Raw genomic sequence first — 20,000 nt, forward strand, 5'->3', positions numbered from 1 at the left:
ATGGCATCCTGACGCCGGTTGGCCACTTGACAGGCAGCAAAACAAATCAGTGTGTCCACTTGAGGCTCAGCGTGTCTGTCAGAGATCTCGCTCCCCGCTGGAGGAAGTCAGGAATCATCAGCAGTGGTGATCTGCGGGCAGCGAGGCCAAACAGCGCTGACCTGCATCAATCATGGCGCTGGGGGAGACGGGAGATTGCAGCACATGTTGCTGCAGGCGTGTTGTGTGTCAGGGGAGCTGATGGAATATGGAGTCTATTTGAAAAGATCAGTGTAATACAGGAGGAAGCCACGCAGAGCGGCGGCCAAGGCCCGTCTGCTCCTCAGGGACATGACGGCGCCTTCGCCATGGCCATCACTACAGCGACAAACACAAACAAAGAAGGATTCATCTGTGGCTGGTAAATATGTACAAACCAGATGCTGAAAGGAGCAGATTGATAGAGCGAATGAAACCAGTCAGATAAATCAAGGTGGCGAGGAGGCAGGCGCACGCCAGCTCCTCTGAAGCCATGGAAGTGTGGCCAAGATCAGAGCGGGTAATGAGCCTGCTAAGACCTTCCCTCCAGAACGCCAATGGTCCCATCCTGTTCTCTGCTTCAGCAAGACCATCCAGAGGAAGACGATGGTTCCACCTCTTCATCTCTGGTGCTGTCCGCTGACGGTGGTACAAAACTGACTTGAAGGTGAAGAGCTGACAAACGGAACCGGCAGCGTTCTTGTCTGTCCTCGTTATGTTAACGGAGACGAAGACGGTGCCATGCTAACACTTCCCAACCACTACCAGTCATTGTGCTAAGCTAACTAGCGTGGGTGTCAGCTCCCTATAAGAGGGCCTCTTTCTTCCTGTGTGTTTCTTGGGACGACGGACAAGAAGAGTCTTTCTCTAAAAGTGGGTGTACCCTTTAACAGCCTCGCCGCTGCATTCTGGACCAGCTGAAGAAGTCGGCAAACATCTACAACGTCTTAACCAGAGAGAACGTTCCATGTTTTTTGACTGACAGGTTTGGTGTTTGTAATGTTTCTCCAGTCAATGATGTCAGTAATTTGAGGGTCAAAGGTTAACTTCCTGTGTGTTTATCTGGATGGAGGTGCAGTTCTATCTCAATGAGCCTTCTGGGATCAGTTGACCTGCCAGGTGACTTGTCAGGTAATTGGAGGCGGGGTCTCTTTATGTCTGAAGAACTTCGTACTTCTTGGGAGTGCTCAGACTCTCTGTGTTCGTCAGTTGAACCTGAACCTCTCAGGTGTGACCCCTGATGTCTTCGCTGTCAGCGTGTGAAGGTGGTGATTTGGGGCTGGCGTTGACTCCCTCCTCTGTGACCGGAGGATTAGTCACCCACTCGCTCTCCTCTGATGCTGTAAATCTACAGTCATGAAATCAGATTAACATTCACCCTGCAACCTTCCTCCTCCTCCTCCTCCTCCTCCTCCTCCTCACCCACTTAGCCGCCTAATAGCGGAGCACTGCGATCAGCGGGACGCCGACCAACCGTTTGATCACCCTCACAGCCGGGACAGAGAGAGAGAAACGCCGTTAATACTTGATTAGATATATGAGGAATCCCCCCACCCTCACTCTCTCGCTCCCTCTCATGCCCCACCCCCCATTTATAAAAAGAGAGAGAGTAGGAAGGCGATGGCGGCCTCCCGACGAGAGGAAGACGAATCGATACAAATTAGGAGGAGAAAGTGGCGCTGATGCCTGGAATCGCAGCATATGTTTACACTAAATCAGGCAATCTGTCTTCATATGGGTGTTGTGGTGCATGCTGGGGGGGGCAGCGGTGTCAGGGTTCGCCCACCAGCCGCTGTTCTCTGATTTCTGGTTCTCTGTGCTGCTATCGATTGGCTGTGAGGTGCTGGGAGCAGCCAATCAGGCGCCAGGGTCAAAGGGCTGGGAGATTTTAATAAGGGAAATAATTGGGTTACACACGCAACCTGCTGGAGGTCACATGATGCAACTGACCATCAGCGATAAAAGCTGTTCGAGTCGCCGCCCACCGTACAAAATGACTTTGCTTTAAGGTAGAAATCATGCCAGCAACTTGACATGAGACCTCGAGGTTTTTGCTGTCTGTCCAGCTTTATGATCAGTGTATCAACAGGACGGTGTCCTCATCCCAGGACATGGACAAGGGCTTGAGACTCATCGGCTAATCAGACTGGTTGATCAGACTGATCAGTGATGGTCAGGAAGACCTCATCTATTCTAACATCAAGTCAGTTTAATGACACGTTTCCGTTTAACCAGAACGGTTGGAGGCGGGGCCTGCTGCCCCTGTGGCTCATGAAGACAACCGAAGTTCTTCTTCCTCTAAGCTTCTGCACCGTCCACATGCGCCCGAGATTCATCGGCTAACTTGAACCTGATCGAGTCCAAATGTTGCCAGACCAAAAGGATCCGCTGATGATTTACACCCGCTGCTTTCAGTCGGTGGACAGGGACGAACAATTCAAGCGGTATGTGTCAGCTATTAGTTCCACAACAGGTGAAATTACAACTATTTCAGTGGCGTCTGGTACTTCTTTGTCGTCCACCATCTTAAACTCAAGTCCTCACAGTTCACAAGGCTTCTGCCAGAAGAGACACCAGGAGACAGAGATCTGACACATGGCGTTCAAGAAGACAAATGTCCAGATGTCTTATCAGTGGACTCTGGCCTTCAGCATCATCATCAGCAGCAGCAGCAGTGAGGCCGTGAGCTCACAGATGCTTGTCCTCCAATGCTGATGAAGGGTTCGATGTCTCCGTCTCCCTGCGGTGAATGACTTCTTAGTCAATTGCTGTTTCCCATAGCGCCATTCACGTGTTTTATACGTTGGCGTGTTCGTACGCGGTGTCCAGGCACCGAGTTTTGGGATCTCCGCTGATTGCGTGTCGTCAGGGCGTTTTATCTCCATTCACCTGCTGCCGCTCTGCTTCCCCTCAAAAAGTCTCTTTGGGATGTGACAATGAATCCCTCTTTCATCCAGGTAATAGAATCACGCCACGCTGCTCGCTGCTTCCTCTCAGGGAGGCGAGCGATCCAACATGGCAGCCCTTGGCGCTCTGTCACCCTTCAGATATCATCCCCACCCCAGTGGCTGCCTGAAAGCCCCTCTTTCTCCTCCAGCGCCGCTTGAAACGACCTCCGACAAATTTGATTTAGCAGCTCACGGCCGCCGTTCCCGGGAAAGAAAACAAATATTGTTATAATGGTAATAACATCTATTTGGAGCGCCAGCAACAAACGGCGGCGGGGCCCTTTGAAGGAGACCCCTCTGTGCTGCCTTATTCTTATTCATGAAAGCTGCGGTTATGCATATTAGCGCAAACTAGCTATTCTACTCGGCTGCATTTGGAGTGTCAATCATCCTTACGGAGTACAAGAGGCGACGCTGACAAAAGGCGAGTGGCCGAGATCGGCTGACAAATTGTCCCCAAAGTCAAATTTGACAGCCTTTTATGATTAATGGGCTTGATTATGGAGAAGTATCCCCCCAACTCATTTCCGGGTGTTTCTGTTGTGAGGAGGAGGAGGAGGAGGAGCAGAGGGAGGAGGAGGAGGAGGCGGGGGTTAGATTGAATTAGCGGTAGCGGTGAGACGGCGGTGCAGAGGAGCACTGTGAGGTCTCACACTTAATAACCATGGCGAGATAAGAGACTGTTACTGTTAGCGGTTAATAAGACGTCCTACAGGACGTGTTGAGCGCTGTAAAGGAGGCGGGGCTGAAACTCAAACGCACCTGTAATGAAATAATTAAATGTATTAATTTTGTTTCATGTATTCTCACATCCCTCTCTTTGATTATCTTCTTCTGGCCTCCTTAACATTCTTGGCCTCTGTGTTTGTATATGCTTGTATTAACCCTCAGTGGCCCAGACTGAAACCTCCGGTGGAGGACTGACGTTTCCCTGAACTCCGTCTCTCATGACCCTGATGAGGGGTGCATCATGGTGTCAGCAGGTCCGAGGTATCGGCAGACACGGGCCTTTCAAAGCAGTATATATCAGTGTGACGGACAATATTCATATCAGCTCTTCTTTGCTCGTCATCAGTGATGAAGAAACAACAATAAATATATGATGGTGTATTTAAAATAAGGAAAAGTGTTGCTTTTCCAGTATGGAGCCTTGAGTTTATACCTACCTGTGCTTTGTGGGGAGAGGATCTGCATGGCAGGTATCAGTATCTCATGTCAGCAGAGTTGTGATGAACTTGTTGACAATGATAGAAAAATTAATTTTTCACAAATTCTCTTTACATGCAGTTGTAAAACATTGAAGGTGGAACTGAATGTTGTTGTCGTTGTTTCCCTCCTGTCTGGGTAAGTGGTGGATGCGGTGTGTGAGCAGTCTCACAGGAAGTGATCATATGAAGGATGAGGCATGATTGTTGTCCAAGAGGAAGTTTAATGCCAGTTAAGAGGTGTTTTTGTCGTCCCAAAAGTTGATGATCTTCCATCTTCACTAATGAACCCTCTGATGATGCTGGAAGCCTGGATGCTACGTTAGCAGTGCTAAGCTAATGTTAGCTTAAGGAGGAGCTACACCAGGATCACATGACTTCAAGGTCACCACTAAGCTTAGGCTCCTCCTCTTTAGGCTCCTTTGGACTCTTGTTGTCCAACTCTGGAAAAACAATCAGAAACCTGATGGAGCTGATCAGCGTGTGTGTATGTGTGTGTGTGTGTGTGTGTGCGCGTGTGTGTGTGTGTTTGCATGTGTGTGTGTGTGTGTGTGAGTGTGTTTGCTCACGTGTGTGTGCATCTGTGTGTGTTTGCGCATCTGTGTGTGTGTGTGTGCGCACAAATGTGTGTGTGCGAGTGTCTGTGTGTATGTGAGTGTGTGCACTCACGTGTGTGTGTGTGTGTGTGTTATTGCTAACTGCCATCCTTTCTCTTTCCTCCTGTAGCTTTGAATGAGCCCACCATTGACTACGGCTTCCAGAGGTTACAGAAGGTCATCCCTCGCCACCCCGGAGACCCTGAGAGGTTACCTAAGGTCAGTGTGATTCAGTCACTGCCACATTCTCAGGTCAAAGTTCAAATGTCGGAGTCCAGGACAGGAAGGGAAGTTGGTGATGTCAGCACTGTGGTTTGGGACATTGATCAGGATCCCTCATACTAATGGCGGACTTGAAGCTGCAGTGACTGCTTGTCCTTCTTTCCACGCATCGACCACCTGCGCTGCATGAATTACATGGTGGCTCGTATATTTAATGCAGCTCAGGACCAAAGTTGAGCTGCCTGATTGGATTTGTTGGTTCTGCTCGGTACACTCTTGGCAGCGCTGGCGGTCCTCGCTGCCAGCCGCCAGATTGTTCTGTGAGCCTTCAAACAGGAAGCAGCTGTTTGTGGGAGTGAATCCTGCCACCGCCGCCACTGCTCTGGCTGCATTTAGTTGCCGCTTGGCTGGTGAGGAGGAGGTTTGAGAGATGGACGCCGCGATGTCAGAGATCAGGAGGTCAAGAGGTGGTCCGTCAGTGTGACTATATTCTTCGCCATTCCTTCTCTGGCCACACCCACATCATCCATCATCCTCCATCTTGGTTTTTGCTTCTGATGTTCCCTCAACATGGCTGATAAACAGGATGATGTGTTTCTTTTTAAGTGCACCTCTTCAAGTCCGTCCATTGGTCCCTGCTGCCTCTCTCCTAGTAGAGCAAGACAAAAACCTCCCTCCTAGTAGAGCAAGACAAAAACCTCCCTCCTAGTAGAGCAGGTGTAGAACCTCCCTCCTAGTAGAGCAGGTGTAGAACCTCCCTCCTAGTAGAACAGGTGAACAACCTCGCTCCTGGTAGAGCAGGAGTAGAACCTCCCTCCTAGTAGAGCAAGACAAGAACCTCCCTCCTAGTAGAGCAGGTGTAGAACCTCCCTCCTAGTAGAGCAGGTGTAGAACCTCCCTCCTAGTAGAGCAGGTGTAGAACCTCCCTCCTAGTAGAACAGGTGAACAACCTCGCTCCTGGTAGAGCAGGAGTAGAACCTCCCTCCTAGTAGAGCAAGACAAGAACCTCCCTCCTAGTAGAGCAGGTGTAGAACCTCCCCCCTAGTAGAGCAAGACAAGAACCTCCCTCCTAGTAGAGCAGGTGTACAACCTCGCTCCTAGTAGAGCAAGACAAAAACCTCACTCCTAGTAGAGCAGGTCTAGAACCTCCCTCCTAGTAAAGCAGGAGTAGAACCTCCCTCTTGGTAGAGCAGGTGTAGAACCTCCCTCCTGGTAGAGCAGGTGTAGAACCTCCCTCCTGGTAGAGCAGGTGTAGAACCTCCCTCCTGGTAGAGCAGGTGTAGAACCTCCCTCCTAGTAGAGCAAGACTAGAACCTCCCTCCTAGTAGAGCAAGACTAGAACCTCCCTCCTAGTAGAGCAAGACTAGAACCTCCCTCCTAGTAGAGCAGGTGTAGAACCTCCCTCCTGGTAGAGCAAGACTAGAACCTCCCTCCCAGTAGAGCAAGACCAGAACCTCCCTCCTTGTAGAGCAGGTGTAGAACCTCCCTCCTAGTAGAGCAGGAGTAGAACCTCCCTCCTAGTAGAACAAGACTAGAACTTCCCTCCCAGTAGAGCAAGACTAGAACCTCCCTGTCTGTCTGGGCGAATGTGACGTGAGCAGGTAATCACAAAAGAATATTTATAAAACAGATTTAGTGAAAGTCTGAACGAATCTGTTTCGAAGTGTCCACTCAGCTTCATGAGCTCATGTTTGTCTTGTTTCCATGGAGATGCAGGATTTGGGATTGATGCGGAAAAACAGCAAATATAAGACAGGAAGTGAGAAGGGAAACTGGGACCAGATATTTGAGTTGGAGGCCCTGATTTGGCCCACGGGCTGCTCTTTGCCCACCGCTGCAGTCATGAAAATTAAGCAGCTGCTGGAAGGAAACGAAAGCAAGTTTACACATCTGCTAAATGACAGCTGCTGCGGCGGCGAGCCGGCAGCGGCAAGGAGAAGTGCAAGTGATTGGTGGTTAATGGTGTAAAAAAACAGCAAAGGTTCTTTAAGATCTGTAGAAGTGAAATTTCAATATTTACTCACAGACAGGCATTTGTATGCACACACACACACACACACTCACACACACACACACACACACTCACACACACACACACACTCACTCACACACACACACACACACACACACATATGCTGTGCCCTGGTTAGTATGAAGAGATTATTGTGGCCGCTGCAGACTGAGAGGCTAACTGAAGCAGATTCTTTGAGGCAGCGAGCGGCGGCAGTGGCGGCGAGCGTCAGATGGGCTCTGACACTCGAAAGCAGCTGCCAAATTGAAACCATTTATCAAAATCTGACATCGGAGATCCAGTCACCAAAAAAGCAGTTTATTTGTAAATGGATACTAATGGTGAGCACACGTTGTCTGGCCCCTGTGACAGGCTGCAGCGCCGGCAGCGAGGAACGCCAAAAACCCACCACCTCTTCTTCCTGGGCGCCTTTTAAATATTTATTTATTCAGAGGAAAACTCAATAAGGCTGCAGATTTCTCTTCCTGCTTCGACAAGAGAAATCACAGCGGCAGGGAAAGTGCTGCTGAGGTCGCAGTGGCGAGGTGACATGACAGCACGTTGGCGGTGAGGATCATGTGACTGCCAGAGACGAGTTAACTCAGCTTGTCACTTCTCTTTTGTTTTCACCTGCCGCCGCCGCCGCCGCGCTGGCGAGGACGGGAGGAGGGATGAAGAGAGATGTTTGGACCACAGGTTTGTGTTTTTGGACAGGCAGCAGATTGATTTGTTGTTGGACGCCAGGTGAAGGATTACACGCTCGTCACATGGGAAGTGACATCCGCCTGTATTCAATTCATTTCAAGGAGTGGCGGGTGGGCGGGAACCTGCTGCTGGTGGAGGATGCCTCTCAGAAAGTAAAACATTTACTTTGCAGTGACAAGATGGAGGAAGCCTGAATTGTGGTGTCAGATGAGTCTGTGGGTGGGAGAAGTTTGATAGCAGCGCTGCATTCATTGCTGGGGAGTAATTCAGAGAGTTAGCTTAACTTAGCTTACTCAGCCAACGTGCAATGCTACGCTAACGCATCAGCAGCAGTCACGTTGTTGAGGTTGTTAGCAGGTACTCCGGACCCCTTCCACCTGGTCCACCATGAGTCCTCAGCATGGATGTTTTCCACCTGGCTTTGATTTTTTCCACTTGCTATGAACGTGTTTATTATCAGAATCTTGTATTAATTAGCAAAAGGCCTTGCGTTATTTAGCTGACATGTTGCTCAACATTGGCACCTTTCACAAACAAGAAATTTGACTGGAGCCTCCAAAATTTGGATAAATGAGTCATTTTGGTTTTTCTGTGTCTTTTCAGTTTAGTTTAGTTTTTTTAAATCATAGAATCATTATCAACAGTGAATATGTCATAGCTTATGAATATTAGCACAATTTTTGGCACGTATTAAAGTATCTTTTATTTGCTACTTCATTTGAAGGTCCTTGCTTTTTAGTAGTTTTAGTAAGTAATTCTAAACATGATTTTGTTGTGACCTGAACAGTTTTTTTGTCAAATGTTTGATTTTATTTTGTTAATTGTGCAGTAAATCTTTCAGGTTCTTGTTTTAGTATTTTTATATATTTTTTGTGCGAATTAGAAGGAACATTTCTGAAAAAGACCAGAAAGCTTTATTTAAAAACACTGAAATTAATCATTATAGGAGGGCGGCCCGGTGGAGCAGTGGTCCTCCCTGAGGCCCCCAGCAAGAAGGTTGTGGGTGGAGCCCCGGCTGCAGCACGGGGTCTTTCTGTGTGAGTCTCCATGTTCTCCCTGTTCCTGCTGGGTTCTCTCTGGTTCTCCAGCTTCCTCCACAGTCCAAAGACATCAAGAGGGACCAGGTTAATCCAGACTCTAAATTGACCGTAGGCGTGGCTGGGAGAGCCAATGGTTGTCTGTCTCTATGTGTTGGCCCTGCCATGGACTGGTGACCTGTCCAGGGGGAAGGCTGCTGGGATAGGCTCCACCCCCACCACCCTCAACAGGAGGAGAGGGGGAACATGGAGGGATGGATGGAGGGATGAATGGATGGATGGATGGAAATATTATAGGAGCGACCGTTATGTCAGATTTAATGTGTGTTACATTTAAATACAAGTGAAATGTGATTATTCATGATGTGCTGTGGTTCCCTCCATGAATACGAGCACAATAAGCATGGTTACGTTTCAGCTCCTGACTCAGGAAGAAAACATGTCTCACTGAAGGCTTCAACTTTAATGCTTGAAGAAACTTTCAAGCTAAAATGAGTTCCACGTTGTTAAGTTGTGAGTTATTCGTGTTCCAGCCCGACTCCACCTGTTGTAGGTGTGTTGGAGTGAGACGAGCCGGTTCCTGAGCTGGAAGCAGCAGCTTGACATGTGAAGGACTTCAGCTGGCTGAGATGAACCGCTGGTCGAATTAACTCATGAAACTGGAGTCGTTTTGATTTTGACCAGGAGGTGGAGATTAAAGGTGCTTGGTGTGCTGCACCTTCAGCTCTGATCATTGACCCCGTCCTGACTCGGGGGCAGCGGTGCGTTCAGGGATTATTAATTCTGACCCACTTCATGAATGAGGAGATTGAAAATAATGAGCAATATTCAATTCATGAGCTGAATTTCAATCCTCTGAATAGAATTAACCCGGCGCCATGTCCCACATCATTAGAGGGGCTCTCCGCCTGATAATCGCTAATCTGGTGATGCGGCTCCTCCCCCTCCTCAGTGCTCAGGTCCATCCATATTTCACCCAGATCAGCGGGCGGCGGAGCCACTGGGCGGCTGTAGCTGCAGCTCTGCTTGGGGTGATTTATCATTGTTAAGGCCGCTGTCGGATGGCTTCTCCTCCAGGGTCACGCTGATCCCTGTTCCCCCTGCACCTCCGCAGCCACGGAGCCAGCCCCCCGTAATTAAGCCCCTAGAAACCGATGCAGGAAAACAGAAAAAAGAGAGGAGGAGGTAGGAAGATGGACAGAAGAAGGGCGAGGGCAGGAAAGCCGCTGGGGCAGGTTTGAGCTGGTCTGGGATCAGTGAATCAGCCAGAGAGAAAATCTCCTCTTGTTTATGTTTCTGAAAATAGAAGATTCAAGAATATTTAGTTTCTAATGTCGATGATCTTCATTTCCTTTGGACTGGACTGAAGACAAGATGTCATAGAACGTCAACTCCAAGTCAACGATGACAATAATACCAATGACAATGTTACAGTCACCTTTACATGCGAAGCACCTTTCACTCAAAGATTCCAGCTCAAAGTGTTGTGAAAAAATTAACATGTTGAAAGAACATTAATTAACTGAAAATGGTGTTTGGTTCCCAGCAGCTGGAGATTTCAGCAGGTTCAGTTCTACATCAAATCCACCAGTAAACACCAGACCGGTGGATGGTGGAGGTTCAGTTCTACATCAGATCCACCAGTAAACACCAGACCGGTGGATGGTGGAGGTTCAGGTCTACATCAGATCCACCAGTAAACACCAGACCGGTGGATGGTGGAGGTTCAGGTCTACATCAGATCCACCAGTAAACACCAGACCGGTGGATGGTGGAGGTTCAGTTCTACATCAGATCCACCAGTAAACACCAGACCGGTGGATGGTGGAGGTTCAGGTCTACATCAGATCCACCAGTAAACACCAGACCGGTGGATGGTGGAGGTTCAGGTCTACATCAGATCCACCAGTAAACACCAGACCGGTGGATGGTGGAGGTTCAGGTCTACATCAGATCCACCAGTAAACACCAGACCGGTGGATGGTGGAGGTTCAGGTCTACATCAGATCCACCAGTAAACACCAGACTGGTGGATGGTGGAGGTTCAGTTCTACATCAGATCCACCAGTAAACACCAGACCGGTGGATGGTGGAGGTTCAGGTCTACATCAGATCTACCAGTAAACACCAGACCGGTGGATGGTGGAGGTTCAGTTCTACATCAGATCCACCAGTAAACACCAGACCGGTGGATGGTGGAGGTTCAGTTCTACATCAGATCCACCAGTAAACACCAGACTGGTGGATGGTGGAGGTTCAGTTCTACATCAGCTCCACCAGTAAACACCAGACTGGTGGAGGTTCAGTTCTACATCAGATCCACCAGTAAACACCAGACCGGTGGATGGTGGAGGTTCAGTTCTACATCAGCTCCACCAGTAAACACCAGACTGGTGGATGTTGGAGTGGTGGAGTCTTAAAAACCTGGGTTGCTAACAAGAGTCTAGAGGAGCCTACAGAGGTCACGGAGGTCATTAAAGGTCATCAGGGGAACACAAGAAGCCCTACAGCTTAGTGGCGGTGACCTTGAAGTCATGTGACCCTGGTGTAGCTCCTCCCTTGGCTAACGTTAGCTTAGCACTACTAATGTAGCATCCAGGCTTCCAGCATCATCAGAGGGTTCATTAGTGAAGATGATCTTGATGAACTGAACCTGGAAGATCATCAACTTTTGTTCACCAGAGCTGATTTACTGGTTCAATCACCACAATCACATGGAGCGATCCTATTGGCTGCTGGGGCAGGAACCAGGATATGACCACTTCCTGTTGGTGGAGGAGCCAGGAGATGACCACTGAAACCTGCCTGTCGCTCTGTGTGTGTGTGAGTGTGTGTGTGTGTGTGTGAGAGAGAGAGAGAGATCGGTTGCCTCATGCTTGTTTAAAACACTTGACTTCCAGTGAAATGCCTCTAAAATGAAAACAGATGGTGATTTGATTTGTGTTTTATTGTAAAAACCATGGACAGACATATTAAATTAAAGTTAATATTGGTTATTAAATTATTGTGAGAGCAGCAGATGGCAGAAGGATGTTGTACTTGGACCTGTTAACAGTCATAAATCACACAACTGCAGGAGCCACGTATCTTCTTCAATGGATGCTGTAAATATGTTCTACAATTCTTCAATTCTACAATTCTACAATTTCATTTAGCAGACGCTTTTGTCCAAAGCGACGTACAACACAAGCAAGAATTTAGACTTAATTAAGGAAAAACCCATAGGAAGCGCAAAAGTGCTTCAGTTGTGATTTGGTCACAGGTACTGCCATCTAGTGGCAGAAGAAGTATCGCCCCCCCCTCTTTCTTTTTTTTTTTTTTTTTGGACAAACATACAACATGACACAACCCAGTTAGTGCTACATAGTCACTAAGTGCTGGGTCTTGGACCCTCTGACTGATTCTACCCCAAAGAGGAGCAGAGTCAGGTTCAGTGCCTCGGTGCTCTCTGAACAATTGAGTCTTCAATTGTCTCTTAAAAGTAGAAAGGGACTCAGCAGAACGCACAGAGTTCGGTAGTTGGTTCCACCATTGGGGAACAACAGAAGAGAAGAGTCTGGCTAGAGATCTGGAGCAGCGCTGGGCTGGAAGCACCAGGCGTCTTTGGCATGCAGAGCGTAGTGGGCGAGAAGGAGAGTAGACCTGGATCAGGGATTCCAGGTAGGCTGGAGCCGTTCTTGGGATTGTTTTGTAAGCCAAGAGAAGTGCCTTGAATTTGATCCTGGCTGCCACTGGAAGCCAGTGAAGAGAAGTCAAGTCAAGTTGGACACTGACCTGAGGCTGAACAGATGGACAAGCTGGAAAGACCATAAGTTCAGTCTTAGACAGATTCAGTTGAAGGTGGCGTTCCTTCATCCATGTGGAGATATCAGCCAGACACGCTGATATACGACCTGAGACCGTTCTGTCATCAGGTGGAAAAGAGAGGAGAAGCTGAGTGTCGTCAGCATAACAGTGGTAGGAGAAGCCATGGGAGCGGATCACTGCACCAAGTGAGGTGGTGTACAGAGAGAAGAGAAGGGGACCAAGCACTGACCCCTGAGGAACCCCAGTCGATAGGCCATGTGACCTAGACACCTTTCCTCGCCATGACACTCTGAAGGATCTGCCTGTGAGGTAGGACTTGAACCACAACAAGGCAGAACCAGATATGCCGAGCTCAGAGAGTGTGGAGAGGAGAATGTGATGGTTCACCGTGTCGAAGGCAGCAGACAGGTCCAGCAGAAGTAGGACAGAGCACTGACCAGCAGCTCGAGCTCGTCTCAGTGACCCAGTGACTGACAGGAGTGCAGTCTCAGTGGAGTGGTCACACCTGAAGCCAGACTGAAAAGAGTCAAGTAGGTTGTTGTTCCGCAGATGTTCAGAGACCTGGTTAAATACTGAGCGCTCCAGTATTTTTGACAGGAATGGCAGAAGTGATACTGGCCTGTAGTTTTCAACCTGGGCGGGGTTGAGATGAGGCTTTTTGAGCATGGGGTGACACGGGCCTGCTTAAAAGAAGCAGGAAAAATGCTGTTTCCAGGGAGGAATTGACAATGTGTGTGACTGCAGGTTTGATAGTGGGCAAAATGGTCTGCAGGATGCTGGTGGGTATTGGATCGAGAGGACAAGTTGTAGGTTTTGAGCTCAGGAGAAGTCTGGAGACCTCATCTTTGCTCAGGGGAGCAAAGGAGAAGAGTGAAGCAGCAGTGGCAGGTTGGTGCTGACTGGACTGGTCAGGCTCAGAGAACTGGTTGCTGATTGCAGCAACCTTTTCAGTAAAAAAGGAGGCAAACATGTCTGAAGTCAGCGCAGTGGAAGGCTGAGCAACTGGAGGAGAAAGCAAGGAGTTAAACGCCATAAACAGTTTTCTGGAATCAGAAGTGGCACAGATCTTGTTCTGATAGAAGGCTTTCTTAGCGGACTGTAAGCATGAGGTGAAGGAAGCAAGTTTCTGTTTGTATAAGGACAAGTCAGTGGGTTCTTGGGATTTACGCCACTTTCTTTCTGCTGCCCTGAGTCCAGCTCTTTGTTCTCTCAGAACTTCAGAGAGCCATGGACTTGGTTGTTTTTTCTTGGCTGGTTTGGACACCAGGGGGCAGAGTTTGTCCAGAGAGGATGCCAGAGAGGAACAGAGTGTTTCTGTTGTCTCATGAACAGAAAGTGAGGAGAAGTGCGAGTGGTCAGGCATGACGGAGTTCACCTCATCAGACAGCTGTGCTGCTGTGAGGGACTTCAGGTTTCTGCGGAAGGAAACCGTCTGTGTGGGTGTCTGCAATTGCGGAAAGGCAGCCGCAAATTTGACCAAGAAATGGTCTGACAGGTGGAGTGGGGTAACTGTCACATCTGTTATGGAGCAGTTACGAGTCAGCACCAAGTCGAGGACTTTACCAGCTTTGTGGGTGGGAGGAGAAGGAGCAAGTTCGAGTGCACAGTTAAGGTGTGGAAAATAATCGATATTAATCGATGTGCATGTGCGCGATGCGAGTGCATCGACTCGTTCACTGGGTATGATGCAATTGATGGGTGAAATCTAGATTAATCTCGATGCGTTGGTGGGTATCGGTAAAATCCGATGCAAGCGCCGTTTTATTAATGTTAAACTTCACCCCATCTGCTGTTCCCCAGGCGCAATGAATGCACCATCATTATTTTGCGTATTGTATTGAATACGGACGGAAGCCGTGAGGCACAAACAATACACTACTAGTAAAACAGCATGGACGTTCGCACGAACAGCAGCGAGGAAGCTTCTATATTTAATGCACCCGCAACGTTTAAATCGTATGTTTGGAAACACTACGGATTCGCAAAGAAAGACGGAAAGCTCGACAAAACGTCCGTCATTCGCAAAGAATGCCGCGTTAGGAAGCCGTACAGCGGCAGCACGACAAACATGCAGACCCACTTAAGAAGAGTACACCACATCACCGACAAGTCTACCGCCACCTCCCCGCTTCCCCGTCTAGTTCCTCGCCGGGCACTGGAGAAACATTGATTGCACTGTTGAAAAAGTCACTTCAGGTTGCTCATTGAGTGTTTAGTTGTTGCTGTGTACTGTACTTTTACAGCAGTAATTATTGTTTAATTGTTTTTCTCTTTTATTGTTGCAGAACTCACTCAAATCACTGATTCTCAGTGGCCAGTTAGAAAGTCAACTCTAGCAGTTTGGCCGACGGTGTCATGGCCATTGAATGGTTTACTTGCACCATGTGAGGCCGTGCATTAGTTGTTCAATAATGTACTGTAACATGACCCGACTAGGACAGAGCACTTGTGTGATGTAGGTTTGGGATTGGAATCCTTTAGGATTTTATTGATTCAGATTCCTTCACAGTTGCAGGTCTGTCTAATCCGTGTAACTACAAAACGGAACCCAAAGGACACTCATGGGTTCATTTGGTTCTATTTGTAGACTCAGAATTATGATGGTCCTTGAAATTTAAAAGTTAGAGAACCACTGCTATTGTGATTGCACAGACGATGTGAAAGTGTGAGGAAAGTTGTTGCTGTTTTAAGATGGCAAAAAGAATTTGCATGAAGTGGTGCATAGTAAAAAAGACAAACAGCACTTTTGTTGAATTTACTGCCAGTGCCCATGAGGAATAAAGCCAAATCCTTTTGTCGTACCAAACTGAAGTACATTTTTTTTAGGGCCTGAGCCGGAGGGTACTTCATTTAATTTCTTTTTTTTCTTTGCTTATTTGCATCATGTTGAATCGCATCGTATCGCAACAAATTGCATCATATCGTATCGCATTGACTTGAACTAAATGATTATTGCATCGTATCACATTGTGAAGAGGGTAAATCGTATCGCATCGTATCGGCAGAAAATTATAATCGTTAAAAGTATCGTATCGCTGGCAGTGCATTGAGATGTGTATCGAATCGTCCTCAGTGCTGAGATTCACACCCCTAGTGCACAGGAGGAGATGAGTGCCAGGAAGTCATTTGCCAGAGTTCTGTCAAGGTGAATGTTCATGTCTCCCATGACAATCAGTGGTGTGCCATCGTCAGGGATGTCAGAGAGTAACATGTCCATCTCCGAGACAAAGCCATCCAGATTACCCCCTGGTGGGCGGTACACAACCAGAACATGTGCTTTGATGGGAGCAGTGACACTTAAAGCATAATATTCAAATGTTGTCTCGCTGTTCGACGGGCGTAGTGCAGAAAAAGACCAGTTCTCAGGAATGAGCATGCCAGCACCGCCTCCTCGTCCAGTAGAGCGAGGGGTGTGGCTTAGTGTGGCGGACTCAGAGAGTGCAGCTGGGGTAGCAGTGTTTTCTGGGCGGATCCATGTCTCAGTCAGGGCTAGGACCTGAATGTCTGAGAGTTTCATCAGTGAACTGATGAATTCTGTCTTGTTGACTGCGGACTGACAGTTCCAAAGACCAAACGTGACCAAGTGTGGGCTGGGACCACTTTCTGGGAGTGAGGACAGTTTTTGCAGATTGCGTTTGCGGTAGACTGTGCGTTTTTCCGATTGCCAACAATGACCGGGATGTGTGTGGGACACATTGTGCGATAAACTTAAGTCGGACAGGCGGCAGCGGTAGTCGGTGTCCTAGCTCGATGGACACGCGCAGGTAGACTTGCAGGTCTTTTACCTTTTGTGGTCTTAAACGCTTTGTGAGGTGACACTCAAGCGCAGTCTGTGCTGTTAGATACCTGACCACAGTCACAGCTGTTTCCAGCTTGACTAATTGCGCCCGGCTGAACCGCCCCTGTTAGATTTCAATTGGGAAGCAAGCAATAGAGGGTGTGACCCGCGTCAGCTGACCTCACCTATTGTTGCAGAGAGAAACTGAAACTCCAGTGCCAAGCACCGAAGGACCCCAACACAAAAACAAAACCAAGCAAGTTTCAGCTTACCTAAGATGGCTCAACCTTCTTCTGTCTAAGATTCAGTGCTTGTTGCAAATATGTTGTGGATTTGACTCAACATAAACGTTGATGTCAGTTTTCTGCGTCAGTGTGCCAGTTGCATCTGATGGTCTCACTGTCACCTGGCATTGTCTCACCGTCACCTGACGTCTCACTGTCATCTAGCGTTGTCTCACTGTCACCTGACGTTGTCTCACTGTCACCTGACGTCTCACTGTCACCTGATGTTGTCTCACTGTCACCTGACATCTCACTGACATCTAGCGTTGTCTCACTGTCACCTGATGTCTCACTGTCATCTAGTGTTGTCTCACTGTCACCTGACGTTGTCTCACTGTCACCTGTCTTTGTCCAGATAGATCCAGTCCACCCTCTAATAACTGGGATGGAACGAGAATATTTGAACTTGGATCACCCATTTTCTTATTTTGTAATCAAAAGAGACCCTCAGGTGAATATTCACGCTGAAGTCATGTGACCCCACCTGTCTTCTCCTGTTCATCTCTGATGTCTGCAATGCTGAGCTGAGGGGAAGCACCTGGAGACCCTTCTCTCCATCTCTCCTCCACCTCCTCCTCCCTCAGAGGTGTGGGTCAGTTATAAGAGATGCTGATGATGATGATGGTGACCGAGAGCCGGTGCATTACTGAATCGATCGAGGCTTTTCAGTGCCATTAAAGTGCCTGGCGCTCTGATTGCCGGCACTCACGCTGACAGGAATCTGATGGCGCTGTCTGTGTGAGTGTGTGTGTGTGTGTGTGTGTGTGTGTGTGTGTGTGTGTGTGTGTGTAATAATGTGAAGGGGGATGTACAGTGGAGCAGCGTGCAGGAAATTAGGAGCTCTGACAAAGAACAAATAAAAAACCAGCAGAAGAAAAACTGGATCTGAGTGGACGCAAATCATTTTTTGAGGAGAGAAACATGACTACTACCTGCTGGTGGTTTGACATATTTCATTTTGTCAACTACAAAGCACTTTGAATATTTTAGAACAGTACATAAAATCTGGGCCTGTGTTTAGGTACTGTATTCTACGCTAACAATTTTCCCCTGCCTCGAATTATTGTGCAGAATGAATCATTCCTTTTGTTATACTCTTTCTGCTTATCTCTTCGTTCCCCCCGTCATCCAGCCTTTGTGCTAAGCTAGGCTAACAGTTCCCCCTAGAAACAGCTTTTGAGCTGTTGGTCAATGTACTAGATTCTGTCCGCAAGACCACAAACAATCACGACCAGCAGTTCCTACATACTTTAGATCATCGTGACGGTGGTTCTCAAATCCAGGCCTTTAATATCCTGTTAGACTTCAGCAAAAATAGCTGAAAACAAAACTGATGCGTTTCCACTGGCTGCTGCATTATTCCACCATTTACACTCAAACATAATTTTAAATTCATGCATTTTAAATGACAACTTGCATCGTCTGTCATAACATGAGGTCTGTTTGTGAGTAGTAAATGTGAAGAGACTTGTCAGGGACCTGCAGGTGGGCCTCCTGACTGCTGCAGCCCTACGGGAATCGTTACTTTCAAAAACTAAAGCTGACGCTGCCTTGAACTTCCTTTGCACTTCGATCAGAGATTAAACATTTAAGGTAGAAAAAGTTGATGATTTTCTTAATGATCTTTTTTTCCCCGAGATTTCAAAACTGCTCAGGTACCAACACATTTAACGGACTTCCTGTAAAACACCTTTCTACTTCCTGTGTTGCCATTGGCAGTTTGGCAATGATTGTCTGAGGAGGTGATCAGTGAGTGTTGCTCGATAGTGGGTGTACAAGTGGGCGACCACTTTACAAATGATTATATGCTCATCTCTCACCACGCACGCACACACACACACACACACACACACACACACACACACTCATTCTCTTTCTCTCTCTCTCAGACTCCAGCAGCTCGGCCTTGTAGGTGTCATTAACTTGAGCTGGCTGTTGTGTCTGTCAGGACCTAATGAAAATAGAACACACACACACACACACACACACACACACACACACATCATGTAAATAGACACAAAACAGATGAAAGCATGTGTGTGTGCATGTGAGACATCTGTGAACTGTATTCGTCAGGTGCATAGGGGTGTGTGTGTGTGTGTGTGTGTGTGTGTGTGTGTGTTTGTGTGTGCGTTTGTGTGTGCGTGCACGTGTGAGACAGGCAGCTGCTGCCTCACGGCGTCTCGCTGCCACAGCCGAGCGAAGGAGACATTAACTAACTTCTGTTTTCTAATGGAGATTAATGACACACACACACACACACACACACACACACACACACACACACATTGGTGTTCCCATCACTTGTGAGGACATCACATTGACTTACATTCATTTTCTGTTGGCTGACACTGAGGTTGTGGGGACTCTGTCTCTGGGAGGACACGAGTCCCCACAACCTGGCTGAGTGAACAGATTCGTGTCATGGCACCTTTTCCAGGGCTGGTTTGATGTTTTAATGCAAAAACATTGATGAAAGGAAACAGAGCAGGAAAGTAAAGAAAGATTAGAGCAGTAGAAGGAGGAAGGAAATGGAAAGTAACAGTGAGACAGGTGAGTCAGAAAAGGAATGAAAAGATGGAGGGAATGCAAATATATTAAGAAACGAGACAGAAAAGGAAAACAGGTATAAAGGAAAGGGAGGTGACTGAATTAAAGGGAAAGTTGTGAAGAGAACGAAAAGGACTAAGAACAGAAGGCAATATAGGAATGAAAGGAAAAAGGAAGAAAATAGGCATGAAAGAAGGAAGAAAAGGATGGAGAGGGAGGAGCAAGGAGAGGAAAGGAGAGACTGAATGGAAAGAAAATGAAAAGAGGGGTGAAGAGATCAAGTGGGAAAAGGAGGGATGGAAGGAAAGTAAAGAATGTGAGGTCAAACAAGAAATCACAAATATAAACAAAGACAGCATTCAGACATAAACCTCACCATCACTTCAGGGGACGTGTCCTGTGTCCCCATGATGGGGGGAAACCCTGACTCACTCATCCACAGTCTTGGCAGCAACACACTGACAGATTGTCCAACAATAAAGGAGTGTTGCGGGCGGGGGGGGGGGGTGCACGCATACACGCTCACCTTTCACGTTCACTGGAGTGTCTACACTAACAGTCCACCCTTCCTCAAGAGGTTGTGTTGAGCTTGGGTAGCAGTGTTCCCCTGCTAAGCTACGATCACGGACCCATCTGCCTCAAGTCATGATGCTAAGCTAACTGTTTCCTCCAGAGGTTGTACTTAGCTAAGCTAGCACTTTCACCCTAAGCTTTGCTAGTAGTTTCCCCCTGTATCTGGTATTTGTGCTAAGCTAATCGAAGCCCTGAACATTGAGACCACTGAGACTGCAGATGTTGTATTCACTGACCACCTACAGTGGGAAACATGTAAACAAGAC

The 20,000-nt window shown here is 47.8% G+C and overlaps 1 protein-coding gene across 4 annotated transcripts in view; it reads left to right on the forward strand.

Moving 5' to 3' along the window:
- LOC147251600 (transcription factor COE3) overlaps positions 1-20,000 on the forward strand; it is a 150,235-nt gene that overhangs the window by 106,666 nt on the left and 23,569 nt on the right. For all 4 annotated transcript variants that reach the window (XM_086222404.1, XM_086222406.1, XM_086222405.1 and 1 more), the window contains one exon: positions 4,898-4,986. In XM_086222404.1, the coding sequence (XP_086078530.1) occupies positions 4,898-4,986 (89 nt within the window). The remainder of the gene's footprint in view (positions 1-4,897; positions 4,987-20,000) is intronic.

This window comes from Aulostomus chinensis, chromosome 13 (genome assembly GCF_037954235.1).
Source record: "Aulostomus chinensis isolate RoL2024-O1b breed Wild chromosome 13, RoL_Achi_v1.0, whole genome shotgun sequence".
In the NCBI taxonomy this organism is placed as follows: domain Eukaryota; kingdom Metazoa; phylum Chordata; class Actinopteri; order Syngnathiformes; family Aulostomidae; genus Aulostomus; species Aulostomus chinensis.